The following is a 25,159-nucleotide window of genomic DNA, read 5'->3' as shown; positions in this document are numbered from 1 at the left end:
GGTACCCTTAGGCAGCTCTTAACCAATATGTCCTTAATAGTAGTTGCCCTTGAAAAAAAACAAAATAGAGGCTGCTCTGGAATTTAGTTCCCCATCATGGGGTCATTTCTCAGGACTGACCAGTTTTTTTGAATGGCATTAGTAAAGCCACATCTTAATTATATTGTGTCCTAAAAGCAAACCTAAAATCATTCCGCTTGTTTACCTTCAGTTTATCCTCAATAAGGCTCCATTCACACATCCTATGTGTTTTGCGGATCCACAGATCCGCAAAACACAGACACCAACAATGTGCGTTCCGCATTTTGTGGACTGCACATCGCCGGCACTATAATAGAAAATGCCTAATCTTGTCCGCAATTGCGGACAAGAATAGGACGTTTTATTTTTTTTCGGGAACGGAATTGCGGATCCGGACAGCACATAGTGTAACCCCATAGAAATTAATGGGTCCGCAATTCTGTTCCGTGGAACAGAATTGCAGACGTGTGAATGGACCCTAACACTCTTTCCTCCAGTTTGATTCAAACACTGCTTGAATGCATTCATATAGCTTTGCTTCTTCATAGTTCTTCTCCAAACATCTATTTTTTAACACTTTACTTCAAGAAAAACATCATGTTCTGTACAGTTCCTATATATTCTCTGAAATTGTCCCTTCAGCACATCCTACAGCCAAGGAGGATAACGACAACTAGATGTGTCGATATAAGAGTTGAGATCAATTGGTTTACATGTTCTAGTTTTTAAAGACCCATCTTCTATATATAATTTCAGATTTAAAAAAACAAAATGTATTTTTGACTAATTTGTACAGCAAACTTTAAAGGCCACTTAGTATTCAAGTACCCGATAAACCCAATTAAATCCTTCTTATCTCCCCTCCAAATATAATCAGATCATTAAAAAGTTTCCATAATCTAAAGTCTTGTTTTTATGTTTCAAATGCTTTATTAAAATTTTATAGCATCAGTAATGTATCATGAGATACCAATGGTAAAGGTATTCGGTACATACATATAAGAAAACAAAGGAACAAAATAAAATGACTTGAATATCCAAAGGAGATCTGACAGTGGTCATTTACAGGGAAATAGTATAAAGTATTACATCCGTACATCTTCAAGTAGTTTATAGGCCTCGTGTACTTGAGGTCTTAAAGTCTTGTTTTTAAAAGCCTTTAAAATTAATAGTCATAAAATCTTTCCCAAATATTCATATAAATATTTGCAAAACTGGGGGTGAATTTTGGCCCCATTGCAACTCCACTAGTCTGTAAACAAAGTACATAATTGTACCCAAAAAATCTGATTTAACCACTTCCCGCAAGTGTAACGCCGAAAGGCGTCATTGCGGCGGCTCCCCCAGGCTACGCTAACGCCGATTGGCGTCATCTCGCGTGAGCAGAGATTTCCTGTGAACGCGCGCTCACAGGATCGGAAGGTAAGCGAGTGGATCTCCAGCCTGCCAGCGGCGATCGTTCGCTGGCAGGCTGGAGATGTGATTTTTTTTTAACCCCTAACAGGTATATTAGACGCTGTTTTGATAACAGCGTCTAATATACCTGCTACCTGGTCCTCTGGTGGTCCCCTTTGTTTGGATCGACCACCAGAGGACACAGGTAGCTCAGTAAAGTAGCACCAAACACCACTACACTACACCCCCCCCCCCCCGTCACTTATTAACCCCTGATCACCCCATATAGACTCCCTGATCACCCCCCTGTCATTGATCACCCCCCTGTAAAGCTCCATTCAGATGTCCGCATGATTTTTACGGATCCACTGATAGATGGATCGGATCCGCAAAACACATACAGGCGTCTGAATGGAGCCTTACAGGGGCGTGATCAATGACTGTGGTGATCACCCCAAATAGACTCCCTGATCACCCCCCTGTCATTGATCACCCCCCTGTAAAGCTCCATTCAGACGTCCGCATGATTTTTACGGATCCACTGATAGATGGATCGGATCCGCAAAACGCATACGGACGTCTGAATGGAGCCTTACAGGGGCGTGATCAATGACTGTGGTGATCACCCCAAATAGACTCCCTGATCACCCCCCTGTCATTGATCACCCCCCTGTAAAGCTCCATTCAGACGTCCGCATGATTTTTACGGATCCACTGATAGATGGATCGGATCCGCAAAACACATACAGGCGTCTCCCTGGAGCCTTCCAGGGGGGGTGATCACCCCATATAGACTCCCTGATCACCCCCCTGTCATTGATCACCCCCCCTGTCATTGATCACCCCCCCCGTCAGGCTGCATTCACATGTCCGTATGATTTTTACGGATCCACGGATACATGGATCGGATCCGCAAAACACATACGGACATCTGAATGGAGCCTTATAGGGGGGTGATCAATGACAGGGGGGTGATCACCCCATATAGACTCCCTGATCACCCCCCTGTCATTGATCACCCCTCTGTAAGGCTCCATTCAGATGTCCGTATGAAATTTTTTTTTTTTTCTTACAAAGTCTCATATTCCACTAACTTGTGTCAAAAAATTAAATCTCACATGAACTCACCATACCCCTCACGGAATCCAAATGCGTAAATTTTTTTAGACATTTATATTCGACTTCTTCTCACACTTTAGGGCCCCTAGAATGCCAGGGCAGTATAAATACCCCACATGTGACCCCATTTCGGAAAGAAGACACCCCCAGGTATTCCGTGAGGGGCATATTGAGTCCATGAAAGATTGAAATTTTTGACCCCAAGTTAGCGGAAAGGGAGACTTTGTGAGAAAAAAATAAATAAAATCAATTTCCGCTAACTTGTGCCAAAAAAAAAAAAATTCTATGAACTCGCCATGCCCCTCATTGAATACCTTGGGGTGTCTTCTTTCCAAAATGGGGTCACATGTGGGGTATTTATACTGCCCTGGCATTTTAGGGGCCCTAAAGCGAGAGAAGAAGTCTGGGATCCAAATGTCTAAAAATGCCCTCATAAAAGGAATGTGGGCCCCTTTGCGCATCTAGGCTGCAAAAAAGTGTCACACATCTGGTATCGCCGTACTCAGGAGAAGTTGGGCAATGTGTTTTGGGGTGTCATTTTACATATACCCATGCTGGGTGAAAGAAAGAAGAAATATCTTGGCAAAAGACAACTTTTCCCATTTTTTTTATACAAAGTTGGCATTTGACCAAGATATTTATCTCACCCAGCATGGGTATATGTAAAATGACACCCCAAAACACATTCCCCAACTTCTTCTGAGTACGGCGATACCACATGTGTGGCACTTTTTTGCAGCCTAGGTGGGCAAAGGAGCCCACATTCCAAAGAGCACCTTTAGGATTTCACCGGTCATTTTTTACACATTTTGATTTCAAACTACTTACCACACATTTGGGCCCCTAGAATGCCAGGGGGGTATAACTACCCCACAAGTGACCCCATTTTGGAAAGAAGACACCCCAAGGTATTCGCTGATGGGCATAGTGAGTTCATAGAAGTTTTTATTTTTTGTCACAAGTTAGTGGAATATGAGACTTTGTAAGAAAAAAAAAAAAAAATCATCATTTTCCACTAACTTGTGACAAAAAATAAAAAGTTCTATGAACTCACTATGCCCATCAGCGAATACCTTAGGGTGTCTACTTTCCGAAATGGGGTCATTTGTGGGGTGTTTGTACTGTCTGGCCATTGTAGAACCTCAGGAAACATGACAGGTGCTCAGAAAGTCAGAGCTGCTTCAAAAAGCGGAAATTCACATTTTTGTACCATAGTTTGCAAAGATTTTTTTTTTATCAAAGACATGTAGAACAATAAATTTAGAGAAAAATTTATATATGGATGTCGTTTTTTTTTGCAAAATTTTGCAACAAAGTGAAAAATGTCATTTTTTTGAAAAAAAATCGTTAAATTTCGATTAATAACAAAAAAAGTAAAAATGTCAGCAGCAATGAAATACCACCAAATGAAAGCTCTATTAGTGAGAAGAAAAGGAGGTAAAATTCATTTGGGTGGTAAGTTGCATGACCGAGCAATAAACCGCTAAAGTTGTGAAGTGCCGATTTGTAAAAAAGAGCCTGGTCACTAGGGGGGTATAAACCTGTGGTCCTTAAGTGGTTAAACAAAACAATCCAAAACAAACAATTTTTGTTTTTGCAGCAAGGAATAGTCCTGCATTAAATAAAATGTTAATGCCTTTATACCCTTTTCTTTCAGGATAGCCATATAGAGGGATGGAAAAACTGTAGCAAAAACATATTGGACGTAAAATTACTATACGCCTTCAAAATATCAGTAATATGCTGTGTATATTTTAGATTGCAGGAGGATAATAGACCATATTGTCTATATATTCTCCCACTCCCTTGGGTACATCTTTAAATTCAATTAATCATACTCTGAGGCCTCATGCACACGACCGCTGTTGTGTTCCGTTCCGCAAAATGGGCTTCCGTTGTTCCGTGATCTGTTTCAGTGTGTCTTCCTTTATTTTTGGAGGACCACCAGACAATAAAGGAATGTAAAAAAAAGTCTAAGACAGGTTTGCCATGCAAATGATAGGAAAAAACGGAAGCGGATGACAATCTTTTGTGTCTCCGCGTTTTTTAGCGGTCCCATTGACTTGAATGGGTCCGCGAACCGTTTTCCGTGAAAATAATAGGACAGGTTATATTTTTTTGGACTGACTGGAACCACGGATGGCAAACAGTGCATTAGCCGAGTTTTCAACGGACTCATTGAAAATCTATGGGTCCGCAGAAAATAACGGAAAAACGGCGCAACGGACACGGAATAAAACAACAGTCGTGTGCATGAGGCCTGAAGGATTACTAAATCTCTTCCCCTTACCAATATATTTCTTCTTTCTTAAATTTCAACAAAATAACCCCCCCCCTTCCTTGTTGCAAAGGGCTAGCTTCTCTGTTTTAGGCCTCATGCACACGACCATATTTTCAGTGCGGATAAAATGCAAATCCATTCATTTCTACGAGGCTGCAAAAAATGCAGACAGCACACGGATGACATCCATGCCACAAATTATATAACAATGTCGTATTCTACAATGGGGCCCTCAAAGTGCGCAATGCACATGGACCCCATCCATATTTGCGGACCACAAAATGGATATGGTCGCGTGCAGGAGGCCTTAAATTTCTTCTAGCTGCCATTTTCTGTGTAATATTTTCAAGGGTCCCTCTTTTAACCACCTCTATGCATTAATTTTCAACATTTTTGAGGGGAAAAAAACACCCTAGATTTATTTTTCAGTTTAGTATGTATAAATGTTCCATATTTCTGAACCAAACCTAAGAGTGTATTAAACATACCATGTTTACATGTATTTACAGAGATTTAGCTTCCTAATATACATCTGAAAACGGATATAAAAACCTAAAATTTATTCAAGGGCTCACTTGGTGCACATTTTAAACCTTTGGTTAATACTTCTTTTTCATCTTGAGAAAGTGCATGGGTACTAAGATTAAAAATCCCTATTGATTCCTCTCACCTTTCTTTGCATAATGGTCTCCTTGGGCGTGGTGTTTTCCAACTGTATCACTTTTATTCCTTGATGAAAATGTTACATTTCAGGACCAATACTACCAAGCTTTTTTTGTGGAAATCTGAAATATATCCTGTGCTTTTTTTTGTTTGATACTCAGAATAATTATTCCTATATTAGTGTCGCATATGGTGCCACTGTTTAATGTAGCGGGGCCTATTGAGGTGTTTCATAATCATAAAAAAATGCCACATTTCTACCTTGCCTATAATTATCTCTTTATTTTTATAGGGGACTTGATAACTCACATTACCCCTTTAAAATTACCACTAGCTTGCGTGTATATAGTGGAAGTGTTAGAGATGTGTGAATTTTATTCTATATTTTTTGTATCTCTAGGACTGTAACCGGTTAATCTTAAATTGTTACAAACTTCTTATCTCAGGAGCCTCCCCCCTCCCAGTTCTGCTGTTAGTCAAGCTCTGTCTATGCAATGCTATGAGGAGAAGGGGGGGGGGCAGAGAACTGTGCTGTGGGCAGTGTTTGTCTTCTATCTCCCCACAGATGCTTTGAAGAAGATGTGTGCACTGTGAAAGGATGCTAAATCCAATCCCTTGGCTGGATGAATATGATACACATATTACTCACTGCCTATAGAAGAACGCCTCTTTGAAGTGTCATATATGACGTGTGCAGTATTATTGTTAGGATAGACGCCATTACAACATGGCGACGATAACCAGATGTTTACATTAGTTCACATTCCAAAGTAGTGCGCAGATGCTAGAGTGTTATCTCTTCTTCCTTTTGAGCCAATGAAATAATGCCTGGGCCTCAGAAAGTACTGCCCTTTTCTGAAGATGTATATACCGCTTACTTTCTGTAATAAAGTAGAGATTGCATTGACCATCTATGGCCCCTTTCACACGGGCGAGTATTCCGCGTGGGTACAATGCGCGAGTTGAACCCGCACTGAATCCCGACCCATTAATTTCTATGGGGCTGTACACATGAACGGTGATTTTCACGCATCACTTGTGCGTTGCGTGAAAATCGCAGCATGTTCTATTTTGTGCGTTTTTCACGTAACGCAGGCCCCATAGAAATGAATGGGGTTGCGTGAAAATCGCAAGCAAGTGCGGATGCGGTGAGATTTTCACGCACGGTTGCTAGGAGACGATCGGGATGGAGACCCGATCATTATTATTTTCCCTTATAACATGGTTATAAGGGAAAATAATAGCATTCTGAATACAGAATGCATAGTAAAATAGCGCTGGAGGGGTTAATTTTTTTTTTTTTTAACTCACCTTAATCCACTTGATCGCGCAGCCGGCATCTCTTCTGACTTCTTTCTTTGCTGTGTGCAGCAACAGGACCTGTGGTGACGTCACTCCGGTCATCACATGATCTTTTACCATGGTGATGGATCATGTGATGGACCATGTGATGACCGAAGTGACGTCACCACAGGTCCTGTTGCTGCACACAGCAAAGAAAAGTCAGAAGAGATGCCGGCTGCGCGATCAAGTGGATTAAGGAGAGTTAAATTTAAAAAAAATTAACCCCTCCAGCGCTATTTTACTATGCATTCTGTATTCAGAATGCTATTATTTTCCCTTATAACCATGTTATAAGGGAAAATAATACAATCTACAGAACACCGATCCCAAGCCCGTACCCAAACCCGCCGATTTTTCTCACGCGAGGGCAAAACGCATTACAATGTTTTGCACTCGCGCGGAAAAATCGTGCATGTTCCCGCAACGCCCGTGGGAAAGAGACCTATGTGTTAGCGTCTAGTCTCTCAGCCACGCGTGGATATTAACCCCTGGGGGGTACTTTGATTCAGAGCACCAGAGTGTATCTTAAAGGCTTTAATTAAAAAAAAAATCTTTTTACCATAAGGGGCAAAATGTCAGTGCGTTTTATGGGATGAATATTAATGAGCGTTTCCATTATGGAAGCACTCATTATTACAGGGGGACCGGCAAGCGGTGAATGCAGAGCTCCCCAGGCTCTGTACGCACTGCTTCTTGGTCTTCCTTGGTCACTCACTGTGCACAGCGTGAAGACATTGGGGCTATCTGGCCTCATGCTGTGCACCTCAGATCACAGCACATCGTGGCAGGAAGATCGCTGGATGTGAGGAGCAGCATCTGAAGCAGGAGAGGTAAGCGATTTTTTTTTCTGCATTGCTGTCTGATCTGAATAGGGGTCCTATGCACATTGGGGTCTGATCTGAGGTCTTATTAACATTGGGGGTTCGATGAAAAAAAATTTTTTTTTTAAATTTTTCTCCTCACATTTCACAGACAATTCCTGATTGTCATATAAATTGTGCAAAGGTTCCAATTTTTCTTTCATAACCTATGTTTTCATTTAAAGGGGTTATCCAACTGTTATACTAATGAGCTATACTCAGGATAGGTCATCAGAATCTGATCGATGGGGGTCCAACACCCACGACACCCTCTGATCAGCTGTTTGGGCCTTCTCATGGCTCACCCTAAGGCCCCATTCACATGACCGTAATTTTGGTCCGCATTAATTTCTCTGGGTCCGCAAAAAACACAGATAGAACACTGTGCTGTCCGCATCCGTATGTCCGTTCCGAAGCTCCGCAAAAAATATAGAACATGTCCTATTCTTGTCTGTTTTGCAGACAATGATAGTCATTGTTACAATGGATCCTTAAAAAAGACAGATGCAACACGGATATCACATCCATATTGTTTGCAGACCACAAAATACATCCGATCGTGTGAATGCACCCTAAGCCAATGACGTAGTGACCATCAGTCACATGGCCTAGACGCAGCTCAGCCACATCCATTCAAGCCAGTGCACAATAAACTGAAAAAAAGGCATATTGTGGACACAACACAAAATAGAGAACAAGACAGCAATCGCTTGGCCCACAATGGGGCTACTTCCTCTGACTCCCATGCTAATAGAGAATTTGCCCTCTCCATCGACAGTGTTTAGGAAATATAAAAAAAAAAAGAAAAAAAAAAGAAAAAAGAGATGTAACAAACTTTATTCACACAGGATGGCTCCACAACAATGACATGTTAAAAAACTGCAGCTTACAACTTTCTGGAGGGCATCCGTTCAAAAGCAATCAAGATTAAAGGGTCACTCACTTTTCAAAAATCTTTTGATACGTCACAAGATTGAGTGCTGAGGCCCCCCCATCAATCGCAAGGGGAGAGAAGCGTTCGAGTATCACGCGCTTTCTCCTTGCTGCAGAGATTGAAATCTAGATGGGCTCATAGGCTTTCTATTGAGCATGTCTCCTGCAACGAGGAAAGTGCAAAGGGAGTGCTTCTCTCTCCTCATTCTAGCGATCAGTGGGGTTCTCAGTACTCAGGCCCACACCGTACAAAATCTGTGATGTGTCTATGGCATATCAAATATATATATATATTTTTTTTTTTAAACTCAAGAGACCCATTTAGATTTTACATGAAAATAAAATATATTATATTAACCAGGGTGTTTCAATTATCAATTTTTCTCAATAAAAGCAGTCATCTTTTCAGACGTAATCTTTCAAACTGTAGAGAAAAAAGGAAAATGGAGAAATGTGGGTTAATCTCAACAGAACCTCCTTTAATCGAATGCTCAATAATGTGCAAGACTAGTTCACAATTTTCAGATTATCCCCAGGAGAACATGTAGCATGAAGAACAGTTAGGCTCCATTGTCCATTAGGAAAGAGCTTGCTAAAACTATGGTGGGCTCAGAATTTTAAATGTACTGTATACATCTCTTTGCCATCAAGTGTCATGTGGGCACTGCTGTTGACCATGTGAACTCCTAAATATACTGCTCAAAAAATTAAGGGGACATTTTAATCATACACAGCTCTAGATGAATGAAAGACTCAAGTTAAAGGGCTTCTGTCACTCCACTAAACTCATCATTATTTTTTTGTCTCCTTAAAATCCTTATGCTGCGATTTCTCAATATATAGGGCTATTACTCAGTTTGGTTCAGTAGTTATATAAAAAAAACTGACTTTTATAATATGCAAATTACCTCTTTAGCAGCAGGTAGGGCGGCTACCTGCTGCTAGCAGCCGCATCCTCCATTCATAATGACGTCCCCTCCTCATGTTGATTGACAGGACCAGCCAATGCTCTCGTCCTCTGACTGGCCCTGTCTGCGTTTTAAATTTCGCGCCGGTCTATAGTTGGCGCACTGAGTGGAGGACGCTCGCTCGGCCGCTCCATCCTTAGTGCGCCTGCGCCGATGACGTCACATGTACACCCGGCGCAGGCGCACTGAGGATGGAGCGGCCGAGCGAGCGTCCTCCACTCAGTGCGCCCGCGCCAACTGAAGACCGGCGCGAGATTTAAAACGAAGACAGGGCCACTCAGAGGACGAGCGCATTGGCTGGTCCTGTCAATCAACATGAGGAGGGGGGCGTCATTATGAATGGAGGATGCGGCTGCTACAAAATAGTAACATCCATTTCACAAACCTAACAAGAATGCAATGGCTTTGGTGGCCAACATATTTCAATCCAATAGAGCAACTTTAGGGTGTAGTAAAGGGCTGGCCAGCTACACCAGGGATGGCCAACCTGCAGCCCTCCAGCTGTTGTAAAACTACAATTCCCACCATGCCCTGCTGTAGGCTGATAGCTGTAGGCTGTCTGGGCATGCTGGGAGTTGTAGTTTTGCAACATCTGGAGAGTCGCAGGTTGGCCATCCCTGGTGTAGTGAAACTGGAAAATCATGCTATGAAAATGAAGGCGAACATAAGCATCTAAAATCCACAATCATGTCAATATGCAGTGTGAAGACTACATATTATTATTAAGAATTTAGCCTGTACATAGAGCTAAAAGGAGAGTAATTTGAGAACCAAACTAGAAGGTAGAGTTAAAATTGTCAAATTGTAAGTTTGTTTAATGCTAGGTTGTATGTTTTATGCCACGGGTGAATATGTTTGTGCAGGTGTCTCAAGCTACTTTCACACTAGCGTTCGGGTGTCCGCTCGTGCGCTCCGTTTGAAGAGGCTCACGAGCGGCCCCGAACGCATCCGTCTGGCCCTAATGCATTCTCAGTGGAGGCGGATCCACTGAGAATGCATCCGCCTGCCAGCGCTCAGCCTCCGCTCAGTGAGCGGACACCTGAACGCTGCTTGCAGCGTTCGGGTGTCCGCCTGGCCGTGCGGAGGCGAGCGGATCCGTCCACACTTACAATGAAAGTCAATGGGGACGGATCCGCTTGAAGATGACACTATATGGCTCAATCTTCGAGCGGATCCGTTCCCCATTGACTTTCAATGTAAAGTCTGAACGGATCCGCTCAGGCTACTTTGACTTAGAAAATTTTCTAAGTAATAATGCAGACGGATCCGTTCTGAACGGATGCAAACGTCTGCATTATCGGAGCGGATCCGTCTGATGAAACATCAGACGGATCTGCTCCGAACGCTAGTGTGAAAGTAGCCTCACATGGACCTGATTGTTTCTGTGTCCAACCCACCTCTCCAAAACTCCTCCTGGGAGGCGGAGGGATGGGAGCAGGACTTTATTTCAATGTCGACCATGTCAGACACCTCAGATCATGACTAAGAACACTACTGTTCGAAACGCGTTGATTTTCTGGGAATAAGCGGGAGCTGGTGCCACTGATTGCTGTATATATATATATGGAACATAGCTGAATAAAGATTGGGAATTCTTAAACGTCTACGCCTGGTGCTGGAGCTTTCTTTCTTAACTGAATTCACCTTACGGACTGGCTTGAGTCCGCCCCGTGCACCGCTACATTGGACATCGGAGGTGAGCTGGCTATTACCCTCTTTTTCTTTTATGCCTAATAAAGTCAGCCCCGAGTGTGTTACCAAACTTCTTTTTCTCGGTTCTCTATGTATTTAGATTTGTGAACTATTGAGGTCATTAACAAACTGGTGTAAAGTATAACTGGCTTAGTTGCCCATAGCAACCAATCAGATTCCACCTTTTATTTTCGACAGCCCCTTTGGAAAATGAAAGGTGGAATCTGATTGGCTGCTATGGGCAACTAAGCCAGTACTACTATACACTAGTTTGATAAATGACCCCATATTTATTTAGATTTTTGAACTATAGCACTGGGTGTTCATCAAACACTGGAGAAAAAATGCTGTTCATAAAAGGCTACATCAGATTACAATTTAAAATTTTATGCAATTTTGTGGTTTGATTTAACATGAAGTATTTTGACATATACTAGTCTGAAAGCGATTACTGTAAAAGCAGAACAGCAGCATACCTTAGATGATTGCTACAAAAATGGCATGGCATACATGACTTAGTTGTCACGCCATCGCCCTTTACGGGGAAGCATGTCTCTCTCGCCGTCTTTCTTCTTCTTGAACTGGTCATACCTCTCAGCCATCTCTATCAGTTCCTGCGGGACTTCCTATAGTAACACAGTAACATAGTTTATAAGGCTGAAAAAAAGACATCTGTCCATCCAGTTCAGACTGTTATCCTGCACGTTTATCCAGAGGAAGGCAAAAAAAAACTGAGGTTGAAGCAAATTTTCCTCACTTTAGGGGGAAAATTCCTTCCCGATTCCAATCAGAATAACTCCCTGGATCAACGACCCCTCTCTAGTAGCTATAGCCTGTAATATTATTACACTCCAGAAATACATCCAGGCCCCTCTTGAATTCCTTTATTGTACTCACCATCACCTCAGGCAGAGAGTTCCATAGTCTCACTGCTCTTACCGTAAAGAATCCTCTTCTATGTTTGTGTACAAACCTTCTTTCCTCCAGATGCAGAGGATGTCCCCTCGTCACAGTCACGAGGATAAATAGATGATGGGATAGATCTCTGTACTGACCCCTGATATATTTATACATAGTTATTAGATCTCGCCTTTTTTCTAAAGTGAATAACCCTAATTTTGATGATCTTTCAGGGTACCGTAGTCCACCCATTCCAGTTATTACTTTAGTTGCCCTCCTCTGGACCCTCTCCAGCTCTGCCATGTCTGCCTTGTTCAAAGGAGCCCAAAACTGTACACAGTACTCCATGTGTGGTCTGACTAGTGATTTGTAAAGTGGCAGGAATATGTTCTTATCACGGGCATCTATGCCCCTTCTGATGCAACCCATTATCTTATTGGCCTTGGCAGCAGCTGCCTGACACTGGTTTCTACAGCTTAGTTTGCAGTTCACCAAAATTCCTAGGTCCTTTTCCATGTCAGTGTTACCCAGTGTTTTACCATTTAGTATGTATGTACTGGTGACTTGCATTATTCCTCCCCATGTGCATAAGCTTACATTTGTTAGTGTTAAACTTCATATGCCACTTCTCTGCCCAAGCCTCCAGTCTATACAGATCCATCTGTAGCAGTATACTGTACTCTTCTGGGTTAATTATTTACACAGTTCAGGCTACTTTCCCACTGGAGTTTTGAATTCAGTTTGTAAGATCAGTTTCAGGGCTCTCGCAAGCGGTCCAAAACGAATCAGATTTGCCCTAATGCATTCTGAATAGATAAGGATCCGTTCAGAATGCATCAGTTTGCCTCCGATCCGCTCTGGAGGCGGACGCCAAAACGCTTCTTTGTGTCAGGACGGATCAGTTTCACTGACACAATAGAAAATGGATCCGTCCGCCATTGACTTTCAATGGTGTTCAAGACGGATCCGTTTTGGCTATGTTACAGATAATACAAATGGATCCGCTCTGAACTGATACATGCGGTTGTATTATCTGAACGGAAGCGTTTGTACAGATCCAGGACGGATCCGTACCAAACGCGAGTGTGAAAGTAGCCTTAGTGTCATCTGCAAAAATACTTTACTGTGCAAGCCTTCTACAAGATCATTAATAAATATATTGAGGAGAATAGGGCCGAATACTGACCCCTGTGGTACCCCACTAGTGACAGTGACCCAATCTGAGTGTGTACCATTAATAACCACCCTCTGTTTTCTATCACTGAGCCAGTTACTTACCCACATACAGACATTTTCCCCCAGTCCAAGTATTCTCATTTTATATACTAACCTTTTATGTGGTACAGTGTCAAATGCTTTGGAGAAGTCCAGATATAAGACATCCATTGATTCGCCGCTGTCAAGTCTAGAACTTACCTCCTCAGGCCCCTTGCAGACAAGTGTTCCTCCCGCAGCGAGTTCGCATCGCAGCTCCCGGCCTGACCTCCCAGCGCTGCCGGGGGTCACATAGCATTATATTGATTTATGATGCTATGTAACCCTTACAATTCAGGAATGTATTGGACAACACTGGCAGCATTATGCCAGTGTTACCAATACATTCCAGAACTGTAAGGGTTACAAAGCATCATAAATCAATATAATATACTATGTTACCCCCGACAGCGCTGAGAGTTCAGGCCGGGAGCTGCGATGCAGACTCGCAGCGTGACCAACGCTGGTCTGCAAGGGGCCTCATAGAAACTGATAAAATTAGTTTGACATGACCGATCCCTCATGAAGCCATGTTGATATGGCGTTATTTACTTATTTACAGTGAGGTACTCCAAGATAGCATCTCTTAGAAAACCTTCAAACTGTTTACCCACAACAGATGTTAAACTTATAATAATTTGATTGTGGTGGCTCTACCAACCTTGATCTACGGTATAGGTGCACACTCAACACACCCACTGTCGTACTGATCAATAGTTATATAAATGTATATGTTGGAGGGCACTCAGTTATCTGGTGTTGCACAGGAATACGCAAATAGTAGTTGGTATGCAATTATTTACCAAAGATGAAAAATATATTAAAATAAAACAATATAAAATCAATGTTATTTTAGATTTTGTTTTATTTTAATATATTTTTCATCTTTGATAATAAACAATTGCATACCAACTACTATTTGCGTATTCCTGTGTAACACCAGACAGATGTTAAACTTACCGGCCTATAGTTTTAGGGCTCTGTTTTTGGACCCTTTTGAATATTGGCACCACATTTACTATGCACCAATCCTGTGGAACACTTCCTGTCATTATAGAGTCTGTAAATATCAGAAATAAGGGTCTGGCTATGACGTTACCTAATTCTCTTAGGATATGAGTGTATGCCATCTGGTCCCAGCGATTTGTCTATTTAAATCCTTTTAAGACGCCGCTGTACTTCTTCCTGGGTCAGACGGCACTTTTAATGGGGGATTTACTTTTACATTCTGCATTTCATCTGACAGTTTATTTTCTTTAGTGAATACAGTGGAGAAAAAATATATTTAATAGCTTTGCTTTCTCCCTATCACTCTCTGCAACAAGCCCCTCATTACTCTGTAAAGGGCAGACACCTTCAGATTTATACTTTTTACCATTTATATAATTGAAGAACAATTTAGGGTTAGTTTTACTCTCTTTGGCAATTAATCTCTCGGTCTCTAGTTTGGCTGCTCTTATTTGTCTTTTACATATTTTTTTTCCTTACAGTTCTTCAATGCTTGCGCGCCTCCCTCCTGTTTTAGTGATTTAAAGGCTTTCTTTTTGTCATTTATTGCTTTCTTTACAATTCTATTTATCCACACTGTTATTTTCTTTTTCTTGTTCCTTAACCATTTATTCCCATAAAAGGTATGTACTTCTCCCAATTAGATTTTAGGATAGTTTTAAAAATGTCCCATTTAGTGGCTGTATTTTTATTTTTTAGGACTTTGTCCCAGTTAGTTAGGCCTATGGCCTCTCTTAATTGGCAAAATTTTGCTTTTTTGAAGTTTGGAACAGAACATACATTAGTGTGTGGGTGTTTTTTTTTAAGAAGGTGAATAAGAATAAATTTCTCTCTGAACTTAGAGTTTGGCCTTGTTCTGGAGATATGGGTTTCTGGATGTGCTTCTTAAAAAACGGCTACTATGCAAAACAAAATAGATGACTTACTTTAGGCTACATTTACATAACAGTGTAAAAAAAGGCAATTAGAAATGTCTAAACTGTCATTTTTTCATGGCTGTTTTTTCACCGATGACTTTCTGAAAAACGGCCATTAAAAAACGGTCCCCTTCAATTATATGGGGGATGTTGGTTGGTGAAAGACAAGATAGGATGTCATTTTTTGACATCCAGTATTTGAGGACCATTAAAAAGACATGTGAATACACCCATAGATTGTAATTGTTCTGAAAACGGCCGTTATATGGGCATTTTTTTATTTTTTTTTACTGTCATGTTAATGTGAGTTGAGGGTCATTGATCATTTCAGAGGCAGTGGAAGATGTGTCTCGTTTCAACTGCCTTGTTTAAGTCAAAACGTTGCATTGTAAGTTGCTGATGGAATAAAAAAACAAAAACTATTTTTTGCACAAATTGGAGAGTGGATTTTCTACTATTGTGATAAATTGGAGGAAGAAGCATTTTTCTATAATAAACAACTCCTATTTTTCATTTATAAGACACACTTTAAAAAAAAAAAAAGAAGTGAGCCTGGACCTTGAAGTGTGGGGTCGGCGGCAGCAGTGAAGCATTCAGTGAAGCTGAATGCCACTAGCCCGCAAGTTGGCACTTCATAGCTGAGGTCCGCTCCAAGGCACAGAAGGAGACAGTCTCCTTCTCCTCTGCCGCCCTGAATAATACACTGATTGGTGGTGAGCAAACGCGGAAACTGCTGCCTCCACCAATCAGCTTACTCCCGTCTGGCCATGTGTGCTGCTGCTACAAAGTAGGGAGTGAATGTCACTGGTCTTCAAGTTGCCCTTGAATGCAGAGCCGAGTGCTATTCCCTGGACTGTGTCAACCATATACCATACTTCCTGGGTGAGCGACTTCCAGGATATAAAGGGAAGCTCCGGGGCCGACCTAGACAATAAATATGACTAATTCCTTTCATCCATAAGTATGCACCCATGTACTACATGGGTGCACACTTATAGGTGATAAAGGGGGGTTATAGTAACATTAATAAAAATACTGTCCAGAGGCTGTACTGTAATTGGCCTAAGTGTTTAATAAATGTGATTATAACCCCCCTCCCCCTGCATCCTTAAGTATACACCCATGCGATGAAGTACACAGGTGCATTCCTGTGCATGACAGGGGTTATAGTCATGTATAATATAAACACTTAGGCCAATTACAATACAGGCAGCTAGAAGCACCTGGTTTTGTTTGAAAGCTGGTATTCCAGGCTTTCAAAATGACAGCATTAGCCCAAGATAAGCAGGTGATATCACTGTTAGAAATAGAGTCGGGAATAAATGTGGGTAAAACATGATTTTACTTTTATTTTCAGCTGCATTCACTGCATCCCGATTTCTAACAGTGATATCTTCCAATGTACTGAAGATAATGTTCTCATATGTCCATGCGAATTTCTAAAATTCTGTTTTCACTTTCTCATTTTGGCATATAGAGTGCAGATCAATGGAGGAAAATTTGATTATTATTTTTTTTACCATTTTAGCACAAGGCCACAATGTACTGTGTGTATATTGCCTTGAAAAAGTATTTATGCCCCTTTCACATTACACCCACAGGCTTATATATACATTGGGGCAAAAAAGTATTTAGTCAGCCACCAATTGTGCAAGTTCTCACACTTAAAAAGATGAGGCCTGTAATTTTCATCATAGGTACACTTCAACTATGACAGAATGGGGGGAAAGAATACAGGAAACCACATTGTAGGATTTCTAATTAATTCATTGGTAAATTCCTCGGTAAAATAAGTATTTGGTCACCTACAAACAAGCAAGATTTCTGGCTCTCATAGACCTGTAACTTCTTCTTTATGAGGCTCCTCTGTCCTCCACTCGTTACCTGTATTAATGGCACCTGTTTGAACTTGTTATCAGTATAAAAGACACCTGTCCACAACCTCAAACAGTCACACTCCGAACTCCATTATGGAAACAAAATTGTAGACCTGCACCAGGCTGGGAAGACAATCTGCAATAGGCAAGCAGCTTGTTGTGAAGAAATCAACTGTGGGAGCAATTGTTAGAAAACGGAAGACATACAAGACCACTGATAATCTCCCTCGATCTGGGGCTCCACACAAGATCTCACCCGGTGGGGTCAAAATGATCACAAGAACGGTGAGCAAAAATCCCAGAACCACACGGGGGGACCTAGTGAATAACCTGCAGAGAGCTGGGACCAAAGTAACAAAGGCTACCATGAGTAACACACTACGCCGCCAGGGACTCAACTCCTGCAGTGCCAGACATGTCCCCCTGCTTAAGCCAGTATATGTCCAGGCCCGTCTGAAGGTAGCTAGAGAGCATTTGTATGATCCAGAAGGGGAGTGGGAGAATGTCATATGGTCAGATGAAACCAAAGTAGAACCTTTTGGTAAAAACTCAACTCGTGTTTGGAGGAGAAAGAATGCAGAGTTGCATCAAAAGAACACCATACCTACTGTGAAGCATGGGGGTGGAAACATCATGCTTTGTGGCTGTTTTTCTGCAAAGGGACCAGGACGACTGATCCGTGTAAAGGAAAGAATGAATGGGGCCATGTATCGTGAGATTTTGAGTGAAAACCTCCTTCCATCAGCAAGGACATTGAAGATGAAACGTGGCTGGGTCTTTCAGGATGACAATGATCCCAAACACCGCCAAGGCAACGAAGGAGTGGCTTCGTAAGAAGCATTTCAAGGTCCTGGAGTGGCCTAGCCAGTCTCCAGATCTCAACCCCATAGAAAACCTTTGGAGGGAGTTGAAAGTCTGTGTTGCCCAGCAACAGCCCCAAAACATCACTGCTCTAGAGGACATCTGCATGGAGGAATGGGCCAAAATACCAGCAAGTGTGTGTGAAAACCTTGTGAAGACTTAGGGTACTTTCACACTTGCGGCAGGACGGATCCGACATGCTGTTCACCATGTCGGATCCGTCCTTCCGCTATTTCGCCGTGCCGCCGGGCGGAGCTCCGGCGCAGCACGGTGAAAGCCGCCGGACTAAAAAGTCGGACATGCAGGACTTTTTAGTCCGACGGCTTTCGCCGTGCACCGCCGGAGCTCCGCCCCCGTCCCCATTATAGTCAATGGGGACGGAGTGGCGGTCCGGCGAAATAGCGGAAGGACGGATCCGACATGGTGAACAGCATGTCGGATCCGTCCTGCCGCAAGTGTGAAAGTACCCTTACAGAAAACGTTTGACCTCTGTCACTGCCAACAAAGAGTATATAACAAAGTATTGAGATGAACTTTTGTTATTGACCAAATACTTACCGTATTTTCCACCATAATTTAACAATTAAATTGTTTAAAAATCAGACAATGTGATTTTCTGGATTTTTTTTTCTCATTAGGTCTCTCATATTTGAGGTATACCCATGATGAAAATTACAGGCCCCTCATCTTTTTAAGTTACTTTTTTGCCCCACTGTATTTTATTTGTGATTTTATGTGATAGACCAACACAAAGTTTTAAGTATGTGTGATGTGAAACAAAAATGATACATGGTTTTCAAATTTTTTTTTAGAAATAAAAGTCTGGAAAGCGTGGCGTGCATTACTATTTAGCCCCGAGTCAATACTTTGTAGCACCACCTTTCGTTGCAATTACAGCTGCAAGTCTTTTGAGATATGCATCTACCAGCTTTACACATCTAGAGGCTGACATTTTTGCCCATTCTTCTTTGCAAAATAGCTCAAGCGCAGTCAGATTGGATGGAGAGCATTTTGCGGAACGGAATTGCGGACCCATTCATTTCTATGGGGCAGCACGATGTGCTGCCCGGATCCGGAATTGCGGATCCGCAATTCCGATCCCGAAAAATATAGAACATGTCCTATTCTTGTCCGCAATTGCGGACAAGAATAGGCATTTTCTATTAAGTGCCAGCGATTAGCAGTCCGCAAATTGATCAACTTGGATAAAAATGTAATTAAGAAAAATAGGAAAAACAGGAAAATTAAAATATTTTTTTTATATATAAAATTTATATATATAAAAAATGTTAAAGGGTTTCTACCACCAGAAATACTGCTATGTAGCTGACTGACATTAGCGATGCGCTAATGTCAGCACTACATAACAGTATGTTTCTAACATTTGTCCCTGTCGCCGTTTTTGTAAAATAAGCACTTTTATAATATGCTAATGAGCCTCTAGGTGCTATGTGGGCATAAAATCAGCACCTAGAGGCTTAGTCTACTCACGCTTTATCCAGGCCAGGTCCCTTGTTCTGCCCGCCCCGCTCCTCTTGATCAATGTCACTGTTCCCTGCATCGCAGACGAAATCCCGAGCCTGCGCCGTTCACTTCTGTATTCGGCGCAGGCGCAGTGAGTGAATTATGCGCTCCTGGTGCCGGATTCCTCACTGCGCCGAAGACAGAAGTGAAGTCACAGTATATGTGAATATAAAGTATTCACTGTAAATCCCATTAATGTCCAGTAGGGGGAGCAGTTACTTCAAAGTTCTAAATGGTCCAAGTTTGTTCACACTGTTTCATGAATGGGCATCCCAGTGATAAGCGATATAGTATCGCAAGAGATCAGCAACTGTATATGTCAGAACTTACTTCCAGCTTTGACAATCTTCCTTTTTACTTATCAGTGACAGGGAGGACGTCACAATACATCTAATGTACATCTAGAGTCGCTGGGTAGAGCACCTAGCCATAAGTTTTTTCAGTTTTGGTGTAGCCACTGACGCAGTGTTTTCCAACTATTAGCAATTTAAGTCTTGCCACAGATTCTCAATGGGATTTAGGACTGGACTTTGACAGGGCCATTCTAAACACATGAATATGCTTTGATCTATTCTAAACAATTCCATTGTAGCTCTGGCTGTATGTTTAGGGTCACTGTCCTGCTGGAAGGGGAACCTCTGCCCAGTCTCATAGAAACATAGAATGTGTCGGCAGATAAGAATTATTTGGCCCATCTAGTCTGCCCAATATACTGAGTACTATGGATAGCCCCTGGCCCCATCTTATCTGAAGGATGGCCTTATGCCTATCCCATGCATGCTTAAACTCCTTCACTGTATTTGCAGCTACCACTTCTGCAGGAAGGCTATTCCATGCATCCACTACTCTCTCAGTAAAGTAATACTTCCTGATATTACTTTTAAACCTTTGCCCCTCTAATTTAAAACTGTCCTCTTGTAGCAGTTTTTCTTCTTTTAAATATTCTCTCCTCTTTTACCTTGTTGATTCCCTTTATGTATTTAAAAGTTTCTATCATATACCCTCTGTCTCGTCTTTCTTCCAAGCTATCCATGTTAAGGTCCTTTAATCTTTCCTGGTAAGTTTTATCCTGCAATCCATGTACCAGTTTAGTAGCTCTTCTCTGAACTCTCTCCAAAAGTATCAATATCCTTCTGGAGATATGGTCTCCAGTACTGAGCACAATACTCCAAATGAGGTCTCACTAGTGCTCTGTAGAGCGGTATGAGCACCTCCCTCTTTCTACTGGTAATGCCTCTCCCTATACACCCAAGCATTCCGCTAGCATTTCCTGCTGCTCTATGACATTGTCTGCCTACCTTTAAGTCTTCTGAAATAATGACCCCTAAATCCCTTTCCTCAGATACTGAAGTTAGGACTGTATCACTGATTTTATATTCTGCTCTTGGGTTTTTACGTCCCAGGTGCATTATCTTGCACTTATCAACATTAAATTTTAGTTGCCAGATTTTTGACCATTCCTCTAGTTTTCCTAAGTCCTTTTACATTTGGTGTATCCCTCCAGGAACATCAACCCTGTTACAAATCTTTGTGTCATCAGCAAAAAGACACACCTTACCATCGAGGCTTTCTGCAATTTCGCTGATAAAGATATTAAACAATATGGGTCCCAGAACAGATCCCTGAGGTATCCCACTGGTAACAAGACCTTGGTCTGAATATACTCCATTGACTACAACCCTCTGTTGCCTGTCCCTCAGCCACTGCCTAATCCATTCAACAATATGGGAGTCCAAGCCCAAAGACTGCAATTTATTGATAAGCCTTCTGTGTGGGACAGTATCGAAAGCCTTACTGAAGTCTAGATAAGCGATGTCTACTCTACTGCACCTCTGCCATCTATTGTTTTAGTCACCCAATCAAAAAAATCAATAAGATTAGTTTGACATGATCTCCCTGAAGTAAACCCATGCTGTTTTTCATCTTTCAATCCATGGGATTTTAGATGTTCCACAATCCTCTCCTTAAGTATGGTTTCCATTAATTTCCCCACTATTGATGTCAGGCTTACTGGCCTATAGTTGCCCGATTCCTCCCTACTACCTTTCTTGTGAATCGGCACAACATTTACGTCTCAAGTCTTCTGCAGCCTCTAACATGTTTTCCTCCAGGATTACCCTGTATTTAGCTCCATCTATCTTCCCATCAACTCTGACCAGCTTCCCCATCCCTACTTAAGAAAAGCATCCCCACAACATGATGCTGCCACCACGTTCCACGGTGGGGATGGTGTGTTCAGTGTGATGTACAGGGTTTGTTCTGTTACACATAGCATTTTGCATTTAGGCCAAAAAGTTTAACTTTGGTCTCATCTGACCAGAGCACCTTCTTCCACATATTTGCTGTATCTCCTACATGGCGTGTGGCAAACGGGACTTCTTATGACTTGCTTTCAAAAACCGCTTTCTTCTTGCTACTATTCCATAAAGGCCAGATTTCTGGAGTACACGACTAATAGTTGTCATGTGGACAGATTCTCCCACCTGAGCTGTGGATCTCTGCAGCGTCTCCAGAGTGACCACGGACCGCTTACCTGCTTCTCAGTTTAGGTGGACGGCCATGTTTAGGTTAGGTGGACGTCAGTCTAGAGTGGTAGTTGTGCCATACTCCTTCCATTTTCAGATAATGAATTGGACAGTGATCTGTGAGATGCTCAGAGCTTGGGATATTTTTTTTTTTTTTATAACCTAACCCTACTTTACACTTCTCCACAATTTTATCCCTGATCTGTCTCATGTGTTCCTTGGTTTTCAAGATGCTGTTTTATCACTAATGTTCTCTAACAAATCTCTTCGGCTTTCACAGAACAACTGTAGTTATACTGAGAATAAATTACACACAGGATGACTATTTGCCAGTTAGGTGACTTCCGAAGGCAATTGATCATACTGGATTTTATTTAGGGGTATTAGAGTACAGGAGACTGAATACAAATGTACGCCACACTTTTCATATATTTGCCTATTAAATATTTTGAAAACCATGTATCATTTTCTTTTCACTTCTCACACATACTACTAAGTTTGTGGGCATCACGTGAACAAAATGAAGAAAAGGTCAAGGGGTATGAATACTTTTTCAAGGCACAGTATATACATACATACAAAAAACATACATACATATACACACACAAAAAATACAAACTGGTTCAAAAATATAAAACTTACTTGGCTTGCCCGTTCTAAAATGGTTATCAGTTCTCCTGCAACTCTCCAATCTTTTCTAGACACCAATGTTATGGATTCACCTGAGCGACTAAAAAGGTAAACGTGATATCACAAACTGGTTGATTTCAAGACCGTATGCTGGGTCAAGACTAAGGGCCCATTTATGACAATGATTTTAACGATCAAAGCCAAATGAATATCTGAAAAATCATTAGGCCGTTTATCGCCCACGTAAATGGACCGTATAGCTTTGTTCACATCTTTCTTTGTCCAGATTCGGCATACACACGTAAAAATGCTCCCAGTGTGTATAAGTGAATTTATTATCCCCTATATATGCAAAACAGTTGCATACGTTGCCCATTTATACATATGGTACAAACTGGATTGTTGCATTCCAGCACTGTCTAATCACAGTCAGTGTTTATTAATTAAGGACAAAACGTTTTGCGCACAAACCACACACTTGGTGAGGTCAACAGTTACTGACCTGACCAGGTGCGCGGTCCACGCAGGAAACACGTGGTTTTAAGCAATAAATACCAAAGTTCTATAAATACTTATGGGGTCATTTATCAAACTAGTGTAAAGTAGAACTGGCTTAGTTGCCCATAGAAACCAATCAGATCCCACCTTCATTTTTTGACAGATCCTTTGGAAAATGAAAGGTGGAATGGTTGCTATGGGCAACTAACCCAGTTCTACTTTACATCAGTTTGATAAATGACCCCATTAACCTTTAGTGTGATTCAACTGAGCTGCGCCAGACCAGACATGGAAACCAAGTGGCTGAAGCTCTCTAGAGGACAATTCCTAGAAAGTAATTTACGAGTTTTGTGCCTCCTTGAACAATTACTGGAGTCCAACAGCACTATTTGTCTGCATACGCCTTGTTTCTGCTCTTTCAATCCTGCCTATAAAGCACCAGACACTCACAATAGGTAAACTGTAAAGTATACATTTGCATGCGCACATTTTTTGCAGGATCAACCTGACTACTGTACTGCATACAGAAGTAAAAAAAAAGAAAGAATAAAATAATCAAAAACCGTATGTCAACACATACAATCTGAATGTATGCAAAAAGGATGTGGCATGAAGATCACCTTATTGTTGCAAGAAGACCATAGTTCTTTAGGAATACATTTATTAAAATAATTATTCAATCTAGTCCATGATAAAAGTGTAGTCTATAGCAACCAATCCAATTTTAGCTTTAATCATTTCAGATTTTCATAAGACTGTTAATCCACCTTTGTGTGTCTGTATATAGGTCTGTGCAACTCTGCTACTGATGGTGAAAAAATAAATGGAGTCATTAACAGATACTATTATTTTGTAATAACAAATGTACTAACCCTGCCCGCCCGGTTCGACCAACTCTGTGGACATATTCTTCAATGTTACGTGGAAAATCAAAGTTGAAAACATGGGTGATATCATGCACATCCAATCCACGAGACGCTAAATCAGTAGCTATTAATATTCTTACTCTCCCTAGAAGAAAAAAAAGTTGCCTATGTAAGATTGTGAAAAAGCAAGGTTTCTAAAAGGTATGTTACTTTATTTCCCTCTATATGTGTATACAGAGAGAGCCGTCAGTCACTGATAGGGCTGCCTCCTGGACTTCAAAGCTCAGAATGAGCACAGATATTAATGAGTAACTTACAAGACTACATATCAATCTGCTCAGCTCCTCCTGCTCTATAACATGCTACCTGCAGCATGGTGACAGATTCGCTTTAAGCACATTCTCCGGCGGTGAACCCCAGTCTTGATCAATCTCCCCCTTTGCGTTTGCAAAAATGAAAATAAAAAATTCTGTGTTTCTCATGTTTTTAAGACTTTGTTTGAAAAATAAATAAATAAATAACTGGATGGATTTGGAAAAAAATAAAAATAAAAATGTAAGGGTGGATTCATATCACGTTTTGCCATCAATTTGAAGTATACACGCTTTCCATCCTGCAGAGTCTGGGGTAAACCCCCCCCCCCCCAAAAAAAAACCAACACGTGTATTTTTTATGAATTTTTTTAGAATGGAACTCTATGGTGACTGATGCCACTGTATGGCATCTGAGGCATCCTTTTAACGTATACATTTTTTGTAAATATTAAACAGATGGCGAAAACATGATGTGAACCCAGCCTAAGCATGATACAAAGCAGCAGGATTTGACGACCATAAATATTCTCCCTAAGCGTTAAATATTTTTTGGGAAACTACTGTATTTTTCGCCCTATAAGACGCACCTGCCCATAAGATGCACCTAGGCTTAAGGGCTCATTCAGACGGCTGTATGCTGTCCGCAAAAACGCGGATCCGTTTTTTTTCGGATTAGATGCTGCCCCATTCACTTCTATGGGGCCTTTTT

General features: G+C 41.5%; 1 protein-coding gene across 1 annotated transcript in view; it reads right to left on the bottom strand.

Moving 5' to 3' along the window:
• Window positions 1-8,976: 8,976 nt before the first annotated feature.
• Window positions 8,977-25,159, bottom strand: part of DDX43 (DEAD-box helicase 43) — a 162,207-nt gene continuing 146,024 nt past the window's right edge. The window contains exons 14-17 of the mRNA XM_040430038.1: window positions 24,143-24,281; window positions 22,785-22,872; window positions 11,753-11,902; window positions 8,977-9,040 (exon numbers count right to left, since the gene is read on the bottom strand). Of these exons, the coding sequence (XP_040285972.1) occupies window positions 11,792-11,902; window positions 22,785-22,872; window positions 24,143-24,281 (338 nt within the window). The 3' untranslated portion in view covers window positions 8,977-9,040; window positions 11,753-11,791. The remainder of the gene's footprint in view (window positions 9,041-11,752; window positions 11,903-22,784; window positions 22,873-24,142; window positions 24,282-25,159) is intronic.

This window comes from Bufo bufo, chromosome 4 (assembly GCF_905171765.1).
Source record: "Bufo bufo chromosome 4, aBufBuf1.1, whole genome shotgun sequence".
NCBI lineage: Eukaryota > Metazoa > Chordata > Amphibia > Anura > Bufonidae > Bufo > Bufo bufo.
The sequence above is the reverse complement of the archived record's forward strand: the minus strand, read 5'-3'. Positions and strand labels throughout refer to the sequence as shown.